Here is a 16,261-nt window from a genome sequence, read left to right as displayed (position 1 = left end):
TTCCAAAACACATTAAATCCAAATAGCCAAATAACCAAATAGCCAAATAACTAAATAACCAAATAGTATCAGTCCCAGCACACAAACCGGTGCGATTTTCAAAGGTAGGTCATGTCATTGCCTGACCTCGACAGCATTTGCTTCAGATCCATCACTTTCTATGACCCCATTACAGTGCGCTCCGTTTGAGCGAACTCTAAGCTCGCCTCGCATTACGCAAGATATCATAAAGCTGCTCTTAAGCGCTCGATTAATAATGCATGCATCTGCACTTTTCCCTTTTATACTAACTGCTTGCTGACCAGTCTACTAGAGCCTCAATTCTAAAAAGCTCTCAAGTTCCTTAAAGCATTCCTTCTTGTAGAAAAAGAACTACTCAATTTCCACCTCTCCTCTGTTAAAGAAATGTTTTCAAATGTTTAAAAGTTTTTTCGATTACTTTTATACCAAAAATATAGTTCCTGAAACCTCCTCAGTGAATTACATTGATTAGTTCTAAAGTGCCCAAAAGCTATACTTAGACTTGCAATTCAGAGTACTTTCAAATGAGTCTAGTTCTAAAGGCTCTTAAGCGCTTTACAGCTGCATTCGAGTATTCATCTTGATCCAAGAGAAACTATTTTTATTTTCATAAACTTAAGGCCTACTCTTATACTAAAAGCTTCATCTAATTGTAACGCGCTTTTAAGCTGTTCTTAAAAGCTTGCAAGTGCATTAAAGCTGCATTCGACTAGATCAATTAATGAATGCCAAGTTTCGGCTGCTATTAATTTAAATGCCAAGCTTCTACTCTTCACAAAACAAGTATGACTTAAGCAAAAGCTTCTTGTTCTATTAAAAGCTATTTGGCTGTTCAGAAATAAGCAACTTTCAATGGTTGCAAGCTCAGCAGCTTTTGACTAAAAGATTCTAGGCTACTTTTAAGCTTTAATGAGGTCAATAAAAATTGTAATTCCAATAATTTAGCTTACAAAGCCAATTAGTTGTATAAATAAAGCTGTTCCTAAAGGGTCTCAGCTTTTCAAAAGTCACAATATTTTATTGTTAAATACCTTCGAAGAGTGAAATGTCAAAGCAGACCAAAACCCACAACAACAACAACAAATGCAATAAACTATGTCAATTTTTTGCTGCTATCTATGGGTATTTTATTATTTATTTTTTGCTTTTATTTCTAAGCTATTATAAAAATATATATATATATTATTTTTAAGCTCTCCCTGATACGTTTAAACTATAACACCCATAAGCCAAGTTTTTTATGCATGTTTTTTATTCACCATTTTTTTTACATTATTTTTCAGCTAGTTTTGGTATCAAATGGAAATCAGTTGTCAGATCTGAGTTGACCAACTCGGGTTTCGTTTGTGATTGTGTAAATGCTTTTGCGAATTTTGAATAGCCATTAAAAATGAAACCGCGAGCTGATTTTATGTTATTTTTCTCTTCAGGTCTTTCGCTTGAAAAAAAAAAGAAAAAGTGTTTTAAATAAAAAACGATCGCGGGAGGGAGGAGGTTGGATGGGAAAACAATGCTAAATTGGGCTTTCAATGGGCTAATCAATCAGTAAAATGTGTGAACATGCTATACGGCGATCTATAATAAAATTCCCTTTTATATGAGCTTGAGAGATCAATTAGTAGCTGTTGTGATCGCTAGCCTAAAGGCATTTAAAAATAAATTAATAGAAGAGCTCATTTATGGGGCTCTAAACCCAAAATTCTTATCTCTGCGGCTCAACAACGTGAAATGGCGAGCAAGAGCTTCGACACTCTGCAAACCCATTAGAAGACTGTTCAGATGAGATATACACATATAAATAGATATATCTATATATATATATATAATTTTTTACAGAAATAGGATCTTTCGAATGAGCCAAAGCTAAAAGTGGGCAGAGCTATTAAATTTAATTATTCTACACCAATGGGTATTATGCGTATAAAAATTTTGGACGATATGTTTGAATAATATCATTAAAGATCATGATCGGTGCTTCAGCTGAGTGTTCTTCAACTGTAGAATATATCTCCAAAAGTTTGGGCATAAGCTCTACAATTTCAGCTATCTAAGATATATTAACGATATTACCAAATATTGCCTGACAATAGTGCCGATAATGCGTCTCTTATCATATATCATAATAAAAAATATTCGAATATATTTTGTTACGTATCACATCATCCGAACTTTCACTTTGTTGCACTGAAATAGAATGAGATGGGTAACTAGACAAAGACAAAGATAGCGCATGTGGTTTTTAGTTGTAGTTGATTTTCATGTCATCATCATCATCGTGATGGTGATCAGTATCATAATTATTATTATCATCATCATTATCATCTTATCAATTCGTTTGTTCCAACGCCTTCTTTTAATTACAAAAAATTTCTACAAATATTCATTGATTGTTAACAAAAATGAAAAATTAAAAATCATATATGTATAAATATATATATATAGATAAAAAAAAATTAAAGAAGGAATACCTTGTATCAGTATACTATATCCAGCGTATTAGATATAAGAATTATACAAATATAATAATAATATTAACAACATTACAGTTATGCGTTATTAAATTTAGTGATAATGGTAAACATTATAAAGAATAAAAAAAATATATATATGTTTATATGTATATCGTATAGTAGATGCACATATATATATATATATGTATATATGGTATACATATATATATTAAGTAGTATGTATAGGATGTAAAAATAGAAACATCGCTCTCTCGCTCTTTTTCATACGATAATAAATATTAATGCTGATGACATATTTGTATTGAAGAAAATACTCGCGCATGTTATGTGGGTTTAGAGTTTGTGTATATATGTATGTGTATGTGTGTATGTGTTTGTGTTTGTGTGTGTGTGTTTGTGTTTAAGCTTAGGTAGTATAAATATAAGTAGATTGTAGATTTAGGCGCAATTGCGCAGCCGTTGCGTAGGCAGTTGCAGAAGAGACGAGAAACCACCTACAAGCCGGCAATCACGCGATCACACAACTGTTGCGACTGTGGCTGGTTGGCGTCTTGCAGCGATTCCGACTTTTCGAGTTTTGTGTTAACGAATTGTAGCACTGTGACGTTGTCATGGCATACGACTTAAGTGTCGACTTAACGGAGGGCGGCAGGTGCAACGAATCGATAGCATAAACACTTGTGCGACGCACAATTGTCCGACAGCAGAGCTCCTGCAGCGACAACACTGAAAATGAACAAGTGTATAAATGAATAAGTACAACAAAAATAACTTCTTTAAATTATAGTTAACTACGCGTACCCTTATTGCTGCGCCAAATGTGCTCCATGCCATTGCGATGCAGCGCCATGCGGGCCAACTCGCAAAATGACTCACGTATATTGAAGTCGCAGAGTGGCGATATTTCAAAGCAGGACATATTGTTGCGCGAGGCATAGGTCTCCGCCTGTTTGGCGGCCACCTGACGCTTATAGGCTAAGTGTAAACGATTGCCCACCAGCACCTTGGGTATGCCAGGTGCATGCTATAAAATATATTCATATTAATTTATTGATTTGAATGCTTAGCTAATGCAGCACTCACCTCCTCGACCTCTTTGAGCCAACGATCGATGCCATCGAAGCTCCATTTGTTTGTTATATCATACACTAAGATAATACCCTGAGCACCACGCGAATAGGAGCGTATAATGGTACAGAAACGACCCTGGCCGGATGTATCCCAGATCTGTAGCTTAACCCGTTTGCCTTCCAGCAATATGGTTGTCGTTTTGTATGCTACCGTTTGCAATATGTGAGAGGTGCAATCTATATATGAGTTGGGTGTATGCCAGAGCCATGAATACAACAATGATCGACCCACTTACCATTCCCACTGCAGAAGGGGCTTTCGGTTGAAGGATCCTCCAGATTGGACAGTATTTCATGTTTGCCCACATCGCTGTCCCCAACCAGTAGCACCTTTAACAGATAATCGTAGTCTTTTGTCATGGTTCTCATATAGCTAACCGTGTTGCTCAACCTGCAACAATAACGAAACAAAACATAAAAAAGCAGGTTAGTTACCATTTTTAACAAGCCAAAGAATGCGAGCCCAAGTTCTTGCATTGCTTGTGGCCCGAACTAACCGGTATAGATGAGGGGGCGCTAGAAGGGAGGGCGGGCCATAAGCTGCGCCAGATAAGCGCGTACACAAACAACGCACCACCAACAACAACAACAACAGGCAGCCCAGAAACTGCAAGGTGCCAAAGTCGAACCGGCAATTTTTTTTTTTGTAATGTGGGAAGAGTAACATTTATCTAGTGAGTCATTCAGCAGAAGCACACAGATACAAATAGGTACAAACATACACAGATGTTCATATGCAAATGGGCGTGAATATGCCAAAAACGAAAGCACACACACATATATACATGTATAAATAATATAGGATCCTACAACAGTATCTGCCTTTTGCCGGTTTGTACCACCCTATGCTATGTATGATGGTGTTTGCTTCGTTTTTCGCCTGGTGCCAATCATTTGGGTGTGTTTTGTTTTGCACCGCAAACGAGGCGACAACAACAACAATGGGGAAAACAACAGCAGCAACATCAACACACACTCACACACTCTCTCTGTCACACACGGAAAAACAATGAGCAAATTATACAAACATTAAGACTGACACTCACAGACGGCAATATTATTTTAATGTATTGTACGGCAGCAGCAGCTATTTATTGTTTACGCTCAACAATTGCATTTTATTGTTTTTAAGTTTGCAAAAAAATTTAAACGAAAAGTACGGCGCACGTAGAAATTGCAGCACAAACGACAGAAACTTATTTTACCCAAATACGCATATGCACATGCGAACAGGGTTGCAACCACATATCACCTATCGCCAATCTGACGCTATCGATGGAATTCGCATGCTATCGATGTTTCTGGTTTTATTTTTGTTTTGATTACACTGAATTTTGAATCAACGCAAATAACACTACGTTCCTAATTGCCACTTTCTGCTCACACTAACAATGGTTAATTATATCAAGATAGAACGTGATAACGAAAATGCTGAGCTATCAAAGCTACAAAGGCGTGTACTTCAAAGCCGCTACATACTGCTCCTTACATGTGTGTTACTTATTTGTTTAATAACGCTGACTACAAAGGTGTCGGATCAGCTGCAAGTGCAGCACAACCAACGCTTTGTATGCTATTACTCAACTTCTGGACCCGATAAGTTGAGCCTGTTGGATGTGCCCGGAGATTTGTGCACGCATATTAACATTGGCATTGCCAATTTATTCAACACGACGTTGCAATTGTCACCGCGCCTAGAGCAAGTGCTTCAGAATGAGACACGCCTCTTTCGTGCTGCCCATCCAGAGGTGAAGCTGCTGCTGTGGATTGGCGGTGCGGACAGTGGACATCAATTTGCCGACATGGTAGCGAATCATGGTCGCCGCAAACAATTTCTACGCTCACTTCGTACCGTGCTTCACAAATATCCCACCTTAGATGGCATCGATTTGGACTGGGAGTTTCCACGAGCCTACGACAATGAACGCATGCACTTCTCCCAACTGCTGCACGAAATTCGCCTCGAGTGGCGACGCGAGAAGCTCGTTAACAATCTGCTAACTTTGGCCGTAGCTGCACCTGAGGGCATCGCATTCTTTGGTTACAACATACGGGAAATCAACCTGTACGTGGACTATGTGAATCTAATGTCCTACGACTTCCATTTCTACCGTGAGGATACGCCGTTTACTGGATTGAATGCGCCGCTCTACGCCCGTCCCATGGAGCATTCCATAATGGCCACCTTCAACATCAACTACACCGTTCACTGGTGGTTATCAAATGGCTTGGAGCCCCAGCGTTTGGTCATTGGTCTGCCCACTTACGGGCATTCCTTTACGTGAGTAACTTTGTTTTTGAATTAATAGGTAGTGTACTCATTCTTAATAATTTACAGCCTTATGAGTCCTTTAAACAGCCGAATAGGCGCGCCTGCATCCGGATTTGGAAAATGTGGTCAACTAGGCTTCACTACGCTGTCAGAAACGTGCGAATGCGTTAATCAATTTATTGAACCGACTTACACATATGACAACGATACCTGCTCGCCCTATCTAAGCTCTGTGCAGGAATGGATCTCTTATGAAAGCAAGACGAGCATCTCCTGCAAAGCTAACTATGTCAAGTCCATGAATGTGGGCGGCCTAATGATCTTCTCCCTCAACACAGATGATCTGAAGAACAGCTGTGGCTATGTAGCCGGAAATGCCAAAGAGCTTGCTAAACCTGTATTTCCACTAGCCCAAGTTGCAAATGCCATTCTAAGAGCTCCCTGAAATGTGGAGTTAATGAAGTCGATCCAAGATCACGATGCCAATTAGTCAAATATTTTTTGTTCAGGTATTTCAATGTATTATATATCCCTGGTAACCTCGTCGTGTGGAAACATGTGTATATACATAGATAGATGGATAGATAAATAACTTCAAAAGGATAAGCGTTAAATATAAATAAGCCCTAAGTTTGTTAAGAATTGTGTAATATGCGCTCATGTGATAGAAGACGTTTCCTACAGAACGATTCTTCTGCTGTCCAAAGATCAGATTTATTGTTTGTTTTGAACTAAAGAAAAAGAAAAACAAAGAATGTTAATGTACGAATTACTTTTTTAATTTATGTACGCATAAGTATAAATAAAAATTATCACAATCGATCCATATTCATAATATAACTAGAAATTTTAACACGCAAATTATATTTACTTGTATGTTAATATGACGATTATACATAGATAATTAATTGGACGCTAGAAAAGGGGCGGGGTGCTAGCTGTGTGACATAAAAGGACACAGGTGCTACACATATAAACAAGCAAAATAGAGGAATGAAAATAAACAGCTTCGTTAAGTAATGCTCGAAGACTACATTTGCATAAGGTCGACGAAGTGAAAATTCTGATACAAATCCGACTGGATTGCCGGCTGTTGGGCACGTCGCAACCATGCCAGAGACGGCAATCATGTGTGCTTGGCTGGTCGCTGAAGATTTGGAGGCGGCGCGGCAAGCAGCTCATCGATTTGTATTTTATACGCCTGCTTCAGCTCGACCAGATCCAGCTCGAGCTCCTCAGTGCGTTCCACCTTCTCGCCGTACATTTGCAGCAAAGCATCGTAGCGATGCTGCAGATCCTCATAGCATTTCTCCATAGCTTCATAAGATTGCACTTTCTCCTTTAACTGCAGGAATTGAAAATTAAGAATTGAGTGATGGCAACAATAATTATCAGTTACTGCTAACCGTTTCCATTTCCATAGTTAAATTGGATATTTCGTTGTCCAGCACGCCGCGTTCCGCCTGCAGACGCGACAGTTCCCACTGCAAATGCGTTAGTTCGCCATCGCGCTGCTTGAGCAGCGCCTGCAGATGCTCGAGCGTTGTGGTATTTCCAGCTAAAAAGCTCAAATGCACGCCCTGAATCATGCCCGACTGCTGTCGTCCACTGTTCGATGCGCATTCCAAATCATCCTGAATAAACAATATAAAAAAATATTAAAAGTGAATCACAGAATTAATTAAACAATTTGCTTACGCCCTGCCAATCAATAATGCCGCCCAGTGCATCCTCATTGGAGCCGCTGTCATCCGCCAGGCTGAGCGGTGGAGAGACGTGCAACTGCTTCTGGCAACGATTCTCCGACAGCTCGTTGCTGGCCTTGACCGCCTCCACGGTTAGTTCGCTGCTTCGCTGAAAGGCATGCAGTTTTCGCAATTCCGCTTCCAATTGTTGGCATTGTTCAGCCAAGGATTCTAGCTTGTCCTGGCGCTGCTTCAGCTGCACCTGCAGCGTGCTCAGTTGGCTAAACATAAGCAAATCAGGATGGTCAAAATATAATTGTCATTAAAGAAAACCCTCTCACCTCTTGTAGTCATTCTCTCTGATACTGGCATCCAATTCCTGCTGACGTAGTTGAATTTTAGCGCTTTCTGCTTGCATTAGAGCATTGGCTAGTTTCTCCTCGAGCAGGTCGCAGCGTGTGCGCAGCAGCTCCTGTTTCTCGTGCTGCACCGTCTCGAGCTGCTGTAGCGAGCGCAGTTGCGATTGCGCATCCTCCAGCTTCTCGAGCAACTGCTGCTCATCCTTGTTCCAGGTGACGGTGCGTTGATTGAGCGTCTTCTGAAGCGATTCGATTTGTCTAATGAGCGGCGTCGTCGACACGCTAAGCTCTTGGGTACTGCTCTCAGCCCGCGATTCGGCCGCCTCGAGTCGACGCATCAAATCACGCTTCTCTTCGCGCATCTGCTGCTCCCGCTTCACCATGTTGTGCTCGGTGATTCGCAACTTTTCACGCATTTCGCTCAATTGTTGCACATACTCCTGATTCTCGGCTTGCATTTGATTCTGTTCGTGGCGCTGACGCTGCTGCAGGTCACCTTTGACGCCATCGAAGCTCGCCTGGAGCGCAGCCAGCTTCGATTGCAAATCCTCGATACGGCTGCGACATTCAGCGTTCTCCTCATCCACGCGCCGTTTGTCATTGGTCATGCGGCAAACGGCTTCAATTTGTGAACGTTCCATTTCCTCCTTGGCGGCCAGGGATTTCTTCAAGCGTTCCGATTCACTGGACAGCTGTGAGATTTGCTCGCCATTTTTCTTTAGCAGTGTGTCCGAGGTCTTCTCCTTGGCGCGCAACTTCTTGATAATGTTCGATTGCTGCAAAATCTCCTTGGAGAGTTTCTCACCTTCGGACTGCAGCGCTGTGATCATTTCATTGCTTTCAGTTAACTCATCCTTGGGTATTTTGTTGAGAAGCTCGTCCTTAAGGCTCTTGATTTGTATGCGCAATGCATCCCGTTCCCGTATGCTAGCCTGAAATTTCTTTTCCAATGCTGAGAGACGCTGCACTGCCTCGTTGGCCTCGCTGCTGTTGGCACTATTCTTGGCCGCCTCCATATGGGCGCACAGCTGTTGATTGCGCTCGAGGAGCTCAGCATTCTGACGCTCCGATTGTAGCAGACGCTGTTCGCGCGCCTCGATTACCTGATTGAGTTCACTTATGCGATGAACTAGTTTGTCCAGCTCCGACTGCGAATCCTCTGACAGCAATGAGATCTCTGATGGTTCGCGGTGGTGACCCTTGCCTTGCTTGTGACCATGCAAGCCATGACCATGCCCCTTAACACTGCCGCACAGCTCTTTGAACTTTTGCGGACTCGTGCGCGTCGTCGTGCTATTTGTACTGGAATCACCATTTGGATTCGATATGATCTCAATGTCCGACGATGTGGACGAGTAGCTCTGATCGGGTAGCTCCGTTTTGTTTGCGTGCTGACAGGCCTCTGTGCTAACCGGACTGCCGGCCGACTTGCTCTTGTGACTCAACTGCAGTTGGATATCCTCAAAGCTTTGCGTCGAATCCGAATCGGCACCAGCCCCAGCGCCAGAAACATTGACGGCAGTTTGTGTGTCGCTAAATACCAAGGCTTTCATTGTTTTGGTAGAATCTGCAGAAATGCAAACGAGAATATATCTTAAATTTCCATAAGATTACAATTGATATCGATCTGGAGACAAACTTACCATTCAAATGTAATGAATGATCATCCTGATCCAAATTGAGCACTTGCCCATCATCATCTTCGTCAATCGCATCATCGTCGTCATCGTCATCGTCGCCATCCGCATTGTCAGATGTTTCGTTGCTGGCTATTATGACTATGCTATCCGGCAGCGAAGGTTCCGTATCCGGGGACATATTCATTTCCACTTCACTGGCTGTTGTTGGCGCTGTTATTAGCTCCAGTGATGATTCGGAATTGCGTAAACATCCGACACCAGTTGGCGACGTGGGTGATGGCGATGACAGAAGATCCACGGAATCTGACGTGGCCGACTGTCGTTTCGCATAGAGATTGGCCGGTGCTGACGCTGAGGCATCGCTCGCTCTGGGCGGAATGGTTACCATCTCGTTCGCATGCGGATTATCATAGAATATGGCCCCGTCTATAGCTGATGTGTTTAATGTGTTTGCTGCCGAACCTTTGGCGCCGGCCATCGATGATGCTGCGCTGCTACTGCTGCTGGTTGCTGTAGTGCTACTGCCAGCGTTATCTGTTGCCTTGTTGTCATCATCCTGAATATCAAGCGCTTCGATTAGAACCGTTTTGGCTTTTTCGAACCAACTCATGCCTCTTCTGTTTGTGTTCTAGTCCGCTATCTCTGTTACGCTTAGTGACCGCAGCACATTAATAATTAAATGATTTGGCAACAACTGCGATTTTACAAACACGAAGACATTATTAAAAAATCTTGTTTCGTAGCTGGTTAGCAACATCTACTGATATCGCAATGATATTTCGATAGATTGCTATCGATTTCTGTTTACCCGGCATAAAATGCCTTAACTAACTATGACAGCCCAGTAAAAGAATTTTTAATTTCGTTACAATTTCAATTTCCAAGATTAGAATCATAAACCAACTACGTAAATTTTTTTAGTTAAACAACGAACAACACTACCATCGATACCATTTGTACTCCTATTGTTTTGCGCTGACAATCGTGACTTTATATATCGCTATCAGTTTAACTTGTGTGCTGGTATTTTTCAACACCAAGATTTGCGATTATATTTTGTGGTGGTCGGCCAATAAATTGTGGTGGTCAAAAGCAAAGCAAAGAGTACACATAAAACGAAAACGGAGATGTTAAAAATAAAATAGAGAAAACGGAAACAGTAATTTAAATTGCGAGTGGTAATCAAGCGGATTAAGCGTAGTTAGAGTCCAGAACTATTTTGGCTTTCGGTATAACAACAACAACAAGAACAGCAATCAACTACGCACAGACAACTGACACCAACACTTAGAACCAATACACCGACACTGACACCGACGACCGACGTGCGATTAACGCCCTCCCATCGCTCCGCACTTTTGGCACCCGCACCCACACTCACTCATACACAGACGCATACACGCATACACGCATACACCTCTCTGTACACACATTCATCATCATCATCATCATCATCATCATCATTATTATTGCACAGGCGAAGGCAGAAGGCACATAAACACACTTAAACACTTATCTATATACCGCATTTATCAACGCCGCCCGTCACTGCTGCCGCTGCTGACCCACCAACCACCTCCCACCACCCACCACCTCCCAAAACCCTGATCCATAACATCAACTTTGTTTGCTATTGTTGTCTGCTGCTGCTGTCATTTGTTTTGTTTCCTTAAATGTGAACGCACGCAGAAACACTCTCCTCTACACATACACGCTCCCGCGAACACCTACACACATACACACCCACACACACACACCTACGCGCAAAACACGAAGGAGCAAACAAAGACAGCTCCAATAAGAATAAATAAACTAAACTGCAACAAAACAGCAGCGACCGAGAGAGACTCCAATTGAGAGCGAAAACGAAAAGTGCAATAACGAGTGCGAGTGGAAGAGTGCAAGCCCAACCAATCAACGATCGAGGGGCACAGGGGCAGCGGGGGGTGGGCAGAGGCCGTGCGTGATAGAAAGAAACTCAAACTCTATGGGTCAAAAGGCAAGCACACCAGCGACCAGCGGCCAGCAGAGCCCACGCTCCAGAACATTCTCAAGCAGCTCAACGGGTGCCACTGCCACCGAGTCAACGCCGCAAGGCTCAGCGGTTGGTGGCCGGAGCGGCGATGCCGGTCAGGGTTTCAATTTGCTGCGCACATTGCCCGGTCTACAGGTCTATCATCATCATCACAATCAGCAGAACTCCACATCTATAGATCGGCAGCGTGCACGCAGCCTCAGCTCAGTGCCCGACATACAACAACAACAACAGCAGCAACAACAACAACAGCAGCAACAACAGCAGCAACAACTACAACAGGGATCGAGCACGTACCCGAACACACATCCCGCCGTTTCAGTCTCTGTATCAGCTAATTCAAATAGCAGTAGCTTCCAAACGGCAGCCGGCAACAACAACAGTTCCTCGGCTGCCGCACAGAGCTATATGCAACAGCGGCGCGCTTTTGGTGACTCAATACGCGTAAGTTGCACTCAGTCTCCTTGCCTCCCATTCAAATTAACCCACAAACCTCTGTCTCTCTCTCTCTTTCCATGTCGCTCTCCTTCTCTTTTTATCATTGCCTTGCAGGACATGTCGATGACTGGCGCAAATATCGTTGAGAGCATCGCGTTGGCTGCATCTGCAACATCAGCGAATGGCATTGGCCGTGTTTACACAGCAACATCGCTTCCATCGCACATTTGGTCTTTCAATGGTAGCTATATATTTCTGTATATATTAATCAGTTATTAAACAACTTTCAATTCCTACTTTCTTTCTGCACAGGCATCAAATGTCCCGTGTGCAATAAGTTTGTGTTGCCAGACGATATTGAATGCCATTTAGTTATGTGCCTAACAAAACCAAGACTCTCATATAACGGTATGCGGCAGGAATGTTTACTAGCATTTTTAATGTTCAATTTCAATTAACTTTTGTAGAGGACACATTACTCGACGCCAAGGGCGAGTGCGTTATATGTCTTGAAGACTTGAGTCCAGGAGATACAATTGCTCGATTGCCATGTCTATGCATATACCACAAAGGGTAAGCGAACCAGCGTTCAGCACACATCTAAATATATATGCTGATCAATTGTTTCATCGAATTGCAGCTGCATCGACCGTTGGTTTGAGGTGAATCGCTCCTGTCCTGAGCATCCTGGAGATTAGTAAAAATCTCAATAGGTAATGTCGAAAAAGCAAAATCATATATGTATTAAAATACTACTGATAAGCTGCCATATGCAAAATACAGTATTACTTTTTATTTTATTTTTTAGCTAGAGATAAAAATAAATGTAAATATGTAGATTCCTTTTTATTTGTATGTAAGCCTTTAACGTATTCATATTGATATGTAAATGTGTAGATATTCTATGTAATCAGTATCTCATGCCATTTGACATCGTGTCTCTCTCTATATATATATATATATATATAGATATAGATATGTGTATATGCATAATGCATTGTATTTGTATTATAAAGCTCGTTAAGTCGTTTAACTTCTGAGTGGGCAGTGCGTAGAGCGTGCGCCATAAATCAGACTGAATTCTAGACGACTTCTCAACAAGCATTTGTATGTATATCATTTATATATGTATCTAAGTTTGTAGTGCGGCTATTATGCAGTGTAATGAACCATTTTATATATACTTGCAGGTTAGAAAGCAGAGGCCAACATTGTAGAGAGCATCAATTGTTAGAAGAAAATGTAAAGTAATGCAAATAGAAATCGTAATGGAAAAGGAAATGTAAATGGAAATGGAACTGGAACTGGATGTGAGCGGAGGAAGCAGAGGCTAAGAGAAACGAAATTTGGATCGAGAAATCGATCGTTTTGACCTACCGACCGACAGTTTATGCAAATCCACAAACACACACATACACATACACACACACACGATTGAAACAAATTAATTTGAAATGCTAGCAAAACTAGCAAATGCAACGTCAACAAACAATGGACAAAGGACAAAAGTAAACGAAACCAACCAACCCACAAAAAATAAATACTAAAACACGTATACAAATCAAAGCAAAATAAACACAGGATGTTAAGGATGTAGTGTAAAGTTAATAATGATGATGATAATGATAATGATAATGATAATGATGATGATGATGATGATGATGATGGTGATGATGATGAGAGTAAGTGCATGTAAGCGAAGCAACCAACCAACCAACAAAAGAATGTCAACCAATGTGATGTTAAATTTTATATTTTGTACTATGGATATGATGTAATTGTAATGTAATGTATATGTATGTATGTATTTATTATTTTAAAAAACAAACTAAAATAGGATAAACACAAAACAACAACTATAAAGATCGATAAAAAAAACACACACACAAACACTATAAATAATTATGCTTAAATTAGTAAACAAAAGCAAAGCAACCAAAAAAAAAAAAAAAACAAAAAATGGAAATGGGTTAACCTAACTTTAAAAATTGTTCAACTATGTCATTTTTTATAATTGTTTATAATTTTTATTTGAAATTTGACAAATTTTTTGTGTTTATCCATGTCATAAATTAGTTATTGCTATTTATATTTTTTTTTATATATATATAAATTGTCCACAATTTTTTTCTTTGTTATACTATTATTCTGTTTGTATTGTTTAAGAGAAAACAACAAGAACAAGAACAACACAAATGTAAAATGAGAAAATATTGGAAATATTGAAACACTTCTGTCATGTGAAAATTCTGGTCAAACGAATGCTAAAGGCAATTAAACTATATTTCATGTTTCAAAAACCTCTACTGGCTAATGGAGCTCCTGTCCTAGACAAAGGAACTATCCATAACAGAATGAGAAGAGCAACAACTAAAGCAAATGATCTAGCCGCATTCACAATCCGTAACGTAAATTAGCTTACGAGCTGTGCCGTAAATATATATATATATATGGATATGTATACATATATATGTAAAACAAAACTATTGTATAATTTTGGTTTTTTTTTTCTAAATGTAATTCTTTAATATTATTTTGTTAATATTTTTCTATGTAATAACAAATTAATGGACGACGCCAGCTCGTTAAGTTCTTTTGTAAATTATATATATATATATATATATATATATATATATATATATATATATATATATATATAAATAGATATGTATACATTAATGTACTGTACATATATAAACATTTAATTGTATAACTATAGCGCGTAACCGTAAAAGCAACATTAACATTAACTGACAACAAAAGTTTCCCTAACACGGCAAACACAGAGAACGAAAGGAGAGAAAACCATAAACAAATAGTTGAAAGTGTAAACAATATTTAAACATAGGTGGAATTTTGATTTCTAACTGTACTGTTTGTAAAATACACACCAGCACACACACACTTACACACACACACACTCACACACACACACACACTCACACACACACACACACTCACACACACACACACACTCACACACACACACACACTCACACACACTCACACACACACACACACTCACACACACACACACACTCACACACACACACACACTCACACACACACACACACTCACACACACACACACACTCACACACACACACACACTCACACACACACACACACTCACACACACACTTACACACACACACTTACACACACACAAAGAGATAACAACAAAAATAGTTGTAAGCAAGAAGTTCAATAAAGTTAATGTTAATTTGCAACAAATACCTAATGATTAAAAGTAATATAAATAAAAATATAAATAGAAAGATGATACAAAACATTAATGCAAACAAACAAAACAAGAAGAAGAAAACATAAGAAGCGCATTAGCTGGTAATAAATACGTCTTGATCCTATTAAGAACATTTCAAACTTTTTACACCCTATCCAAGTGAAAACAAATATAAACGTAATTGATAAACGAACGACTACCAAGTAAATGACAGCCGAAGAGAGAGGGAGAGAGTAAAGCAAATTGAGCTAAAGTGGAAAAATTTAGAAAATAAATGAGTGATTATATATAAATACAAACGATATATTCAAGTTGTTGGCGTTTTATTTGTTTCATTGATCTTTTATCTTCTCTTCAGCGAAGCATCAGAAGTAATTGAATGATAGTTCCAATTAGCAGTGTCGACTCTAACGAGTCCAATTGGTCTTGCTCATGAACCGGGTTTCAATTAGAGTTCCCGCGACTTAAGCACGCCTTAAACTTATCGACAGTGCTATCGATAACGTGCAGCGCATTTCCAGGCAAAGTCCTCGACGTTTAAGTGAATTAAAACACATGAAATTATTTCGTATTAATCTTTAATGAAGACCGCATTGATTCACCGCAAAAGAAAAACTATTAAGCAAACAAAATCAGGGCTTTAAATTAACAAATGAATTAACAAATCCAATTGGAGCGCATGGCCCGCGCCTGCTGATGGTTTTAAAATATGCCAAATGAGCTGTAGGATGATAGTTCGATAAAAAAAAGGATAAAAACTAAAATTAAAAAATGGTTGAACTTAAACTTAAATACAAGATATATAATATAAGAATTTTTCTCTCTCTTCTCTCTCTTTGTTTCTCTTTTTTTTGGGAGTGGGAGCTTTAAAGTTATTGTATGCGCGTGTGTGTGTCTGTGTCAGTGTCCGGGTTTGTGTAAATGAATTTAAAATGAATTAAAATTTGAAATTTGAAATTTGAAATG

General features: G+C 39.9%; 4 protein-coding genes across 6 annotated transcripts; 2 read left to right on the top strand and 2 right to left on the bottom strand.

The window, feature by feature from the left end:
* Positions 1-2,713: 2,713 nt before the first annotated feature.
* On the bottom strand, positions 2,714-4,704 carry LOC111598872 (ras-related protein Rab-40C). 3 transcript variants are annotated; one of them, XM_023314323.2, is made up of 5 exons: positions 4,669-4,704; positions 3,859-4,013; positions 3,576-3,769; positions 3,294-3,516; positions 2,714-3,218 (listed from the first exon to the last, which is right to left on the bottom strand). In XM_023314323.2, the coding sequence occupies exons 2-5, from the start codon at positions 3,989-3,991 to the stop codon at positions 3,001-3,003; spliced, it is 768 nt and encodes a 255-aa protein (XP_023170091.1). In that variant the 5' UTR covers positions 3,992-4,013; positions 4,669-4,704; the 3' UTR covers positions 2,714-3,000. The 3 variants fall into 3 exon arrangements, with proteins under 3 accessions (XP_023170091.1, XP_023170090.1, XP_023170089.1); XM_023314322.2 differs by lacking the exon at positions 4,669-4,704 and adding an exon at positions 4,603-4,610 and having other exon boundaries at positions 3,576-3,799; XM_023314321.2 differs by having other exon boundaries at positions 2,715-3,218; positions 3,576-3,799.
* A 216-nt stretch (positions 4,705-4,920) lies between these two features.
* LOC111598870 (chitinase-3-like protein 2) lies at positions 4,921-6,648 on the top strand. The gene is made up of 2 exons (XM_023314319.2): positions 4,921-5,903; positions 5,961-6,648. The coding sequence occupies exons 1-2, from the start codon at positions 5,014-5,016 to the stop codon at positions 6,337-6,339; spliced, it is 1,269 nt and encodes a 422-aa protein (XP_023170087.2). The 5' UTR covers positions 4,921-5,013; the 3' UTR covers positions 6,340-6,648.
* Positions 6,649-6,786: 138 nt separating this feature from the next.
* On the bottom strand, positions 6,787-10,433 carry LOC111598869 (TATA element modulatory factor). The gene is made up of 5 exons (XM_023314318.2): positions 9,582-10,433; positions 7,921-9,505; positions 7,593-7,860; positions 7,301-7,528; positions 6,787-7,239 (listed from the first exon to the last, which is right to left on the bottom strand). The coding sequence occupies exons 1-5, from the start codon at positions 10,186-10,188 to the stop codon at positions 7,021-7,023; spliced, it is 2,907 nt and encodes a 968-aa protein (XP_023170086.2). The 5' UTR covers positions 10,189-10,433; the 3' UTR covers positions 6,787-7,020.
* A 160-nt stretch (positions 10,434-10,593) lies between these two features.
* On the top strand, positions 10,594-13,825 carry LOC111598871 (E3 ubiquitin-protein ligase znrf2). Its single transcript, XM_023314320.2, has 6 exons — positions 10,594-12,057; positions 12,166-12,292; positions 12,364-12,459; positions 12,519-12,624; positions 12,692-12,764; positions 13,242-13,825. The coding sequence occupies exons 1-5, from the start codon at positions 11,566-11,568 to the stop codon at positions 12,747-12,749; spliced, it is 879 nt and encodes a 292-aa protein (XP_023170088.2). The 5' UTR covers positions 10,594-11,565; the 3' UTR covers positions 12,750-12,764; positions 13,242-13,825.
* The last annotated feature ends 2,436 nt before the right edge of the window (positions 13,826-16,261 follow it).

This window comes from Drosophila hydei, unplaced genomic scaffold, assembly GCF_003285905.1.
Source record: "Drosophila hydei strain 15085-1641.00,03,60 unplaced genomic scaffold, DhydRS2 tig00000090-arrow-arrow-pilon, whole genome shotgun sequence".
NCBI classification, from domain to species: domain Eukaryota; kingdom Metazoa; phylum Arthropoda; class Insecta; order Diptera; family Drosophilidae; genus Drosophila; species Drosophila hydei.
Note: the sequence above shows the minus strand (reverse complement) of the source record. Positions and strands in the feature narration are given on the sequence as shown.

What these genes read in the sequence shown, in the direction of transcription:
- LOC111598872 (XM_023314321.2), bottom strand. Translation starts at nt 3,991, where the DNA reads ATGAGAACCATGACAAAAGACTACGATTATCTGTTAAAGGTGCTACTG. An exon ending in GGCTCAAAGAGGTCGAGGAG is followed by an intron (nt 3,517 to 3,575) that starts GTGAGTGCTGCA and finishes TATATTTTATAG; the next exon opens with CATGCACCTGGCATACCCAA. An exon ending in CATTTGGCGCAGCAATAAGG is followed by an intron (nt 3,219 to 3,293) that starts GTACGCGTAGTT and finishes GTTCATTTTCAG; the next exon opens with TGTTGTCGCTGCAGGAGCTC.
- LOC111598869 (XM_023314318.2), bottom strand. Translation starts at nt 10,188, where the DNA reads ATGAGTTGGTTCGAAAAAGCCAAAACGGTTCTAATCGAAGCGCTTGAT. An exon ending in TCATTCATTACATTTGAATG is followed by an intron (nt 9,506 to 9,581) that starts GTAAGTTTGTCT and finishes GCATTTCTGCAG; the next exon opens with ATTCTACCAAAACAATGAAA. An exon ending in TAACTATGGAAATGGAAACG is followed by an intron (nt 7,240 to 7,300) that starts GTTAGCAGTAAC and finishes CAATTCCTGCAG; the next exon opens with TTAAAGGAGAAAGTGCAATC.
- LOC111598871 (XM_023314320.2), top strand. Translation starts at nt 11,566, where the DNA reads ATGGGTCAAAAGGCAAGCACACCAGCGACCAGCGGCCAGCAGAGCCCA. An exon ending in ACCAAGACTCTCATATAACG is followed by an intron (nt 12,460 to 12,518) that starts GTATGCGGCAGG and finishes TAACTTTTGTAG; the next exon opens with AGGACACATTACTCGACGCC. An exon ending in CTATGCATATACCACAAAGG is followed by an intron (nt 12,625 to 12,691) that starts GTAAGCGAACCA and finishes ATCGAATTGCAG; the next exon opens with CTGCATCGACCGTTGGTTTG.
- LOC111598870 (XM_023314319.2), top strand. Translation starts at nt 5,014, where the DNA reads ATGGTTAATTATATCAAGATAGAACGTGATAACGAAAATGCTGAGCTA. An exon ending in ACTTACGGGCATTCCTTTAC is followed by an intron (nt 5,904 to 5,960) that starts GTGAGTAACTTT and finishes AATAATTTACAG; the next exon opens with CCTTATGAGTCCTTTAAACA.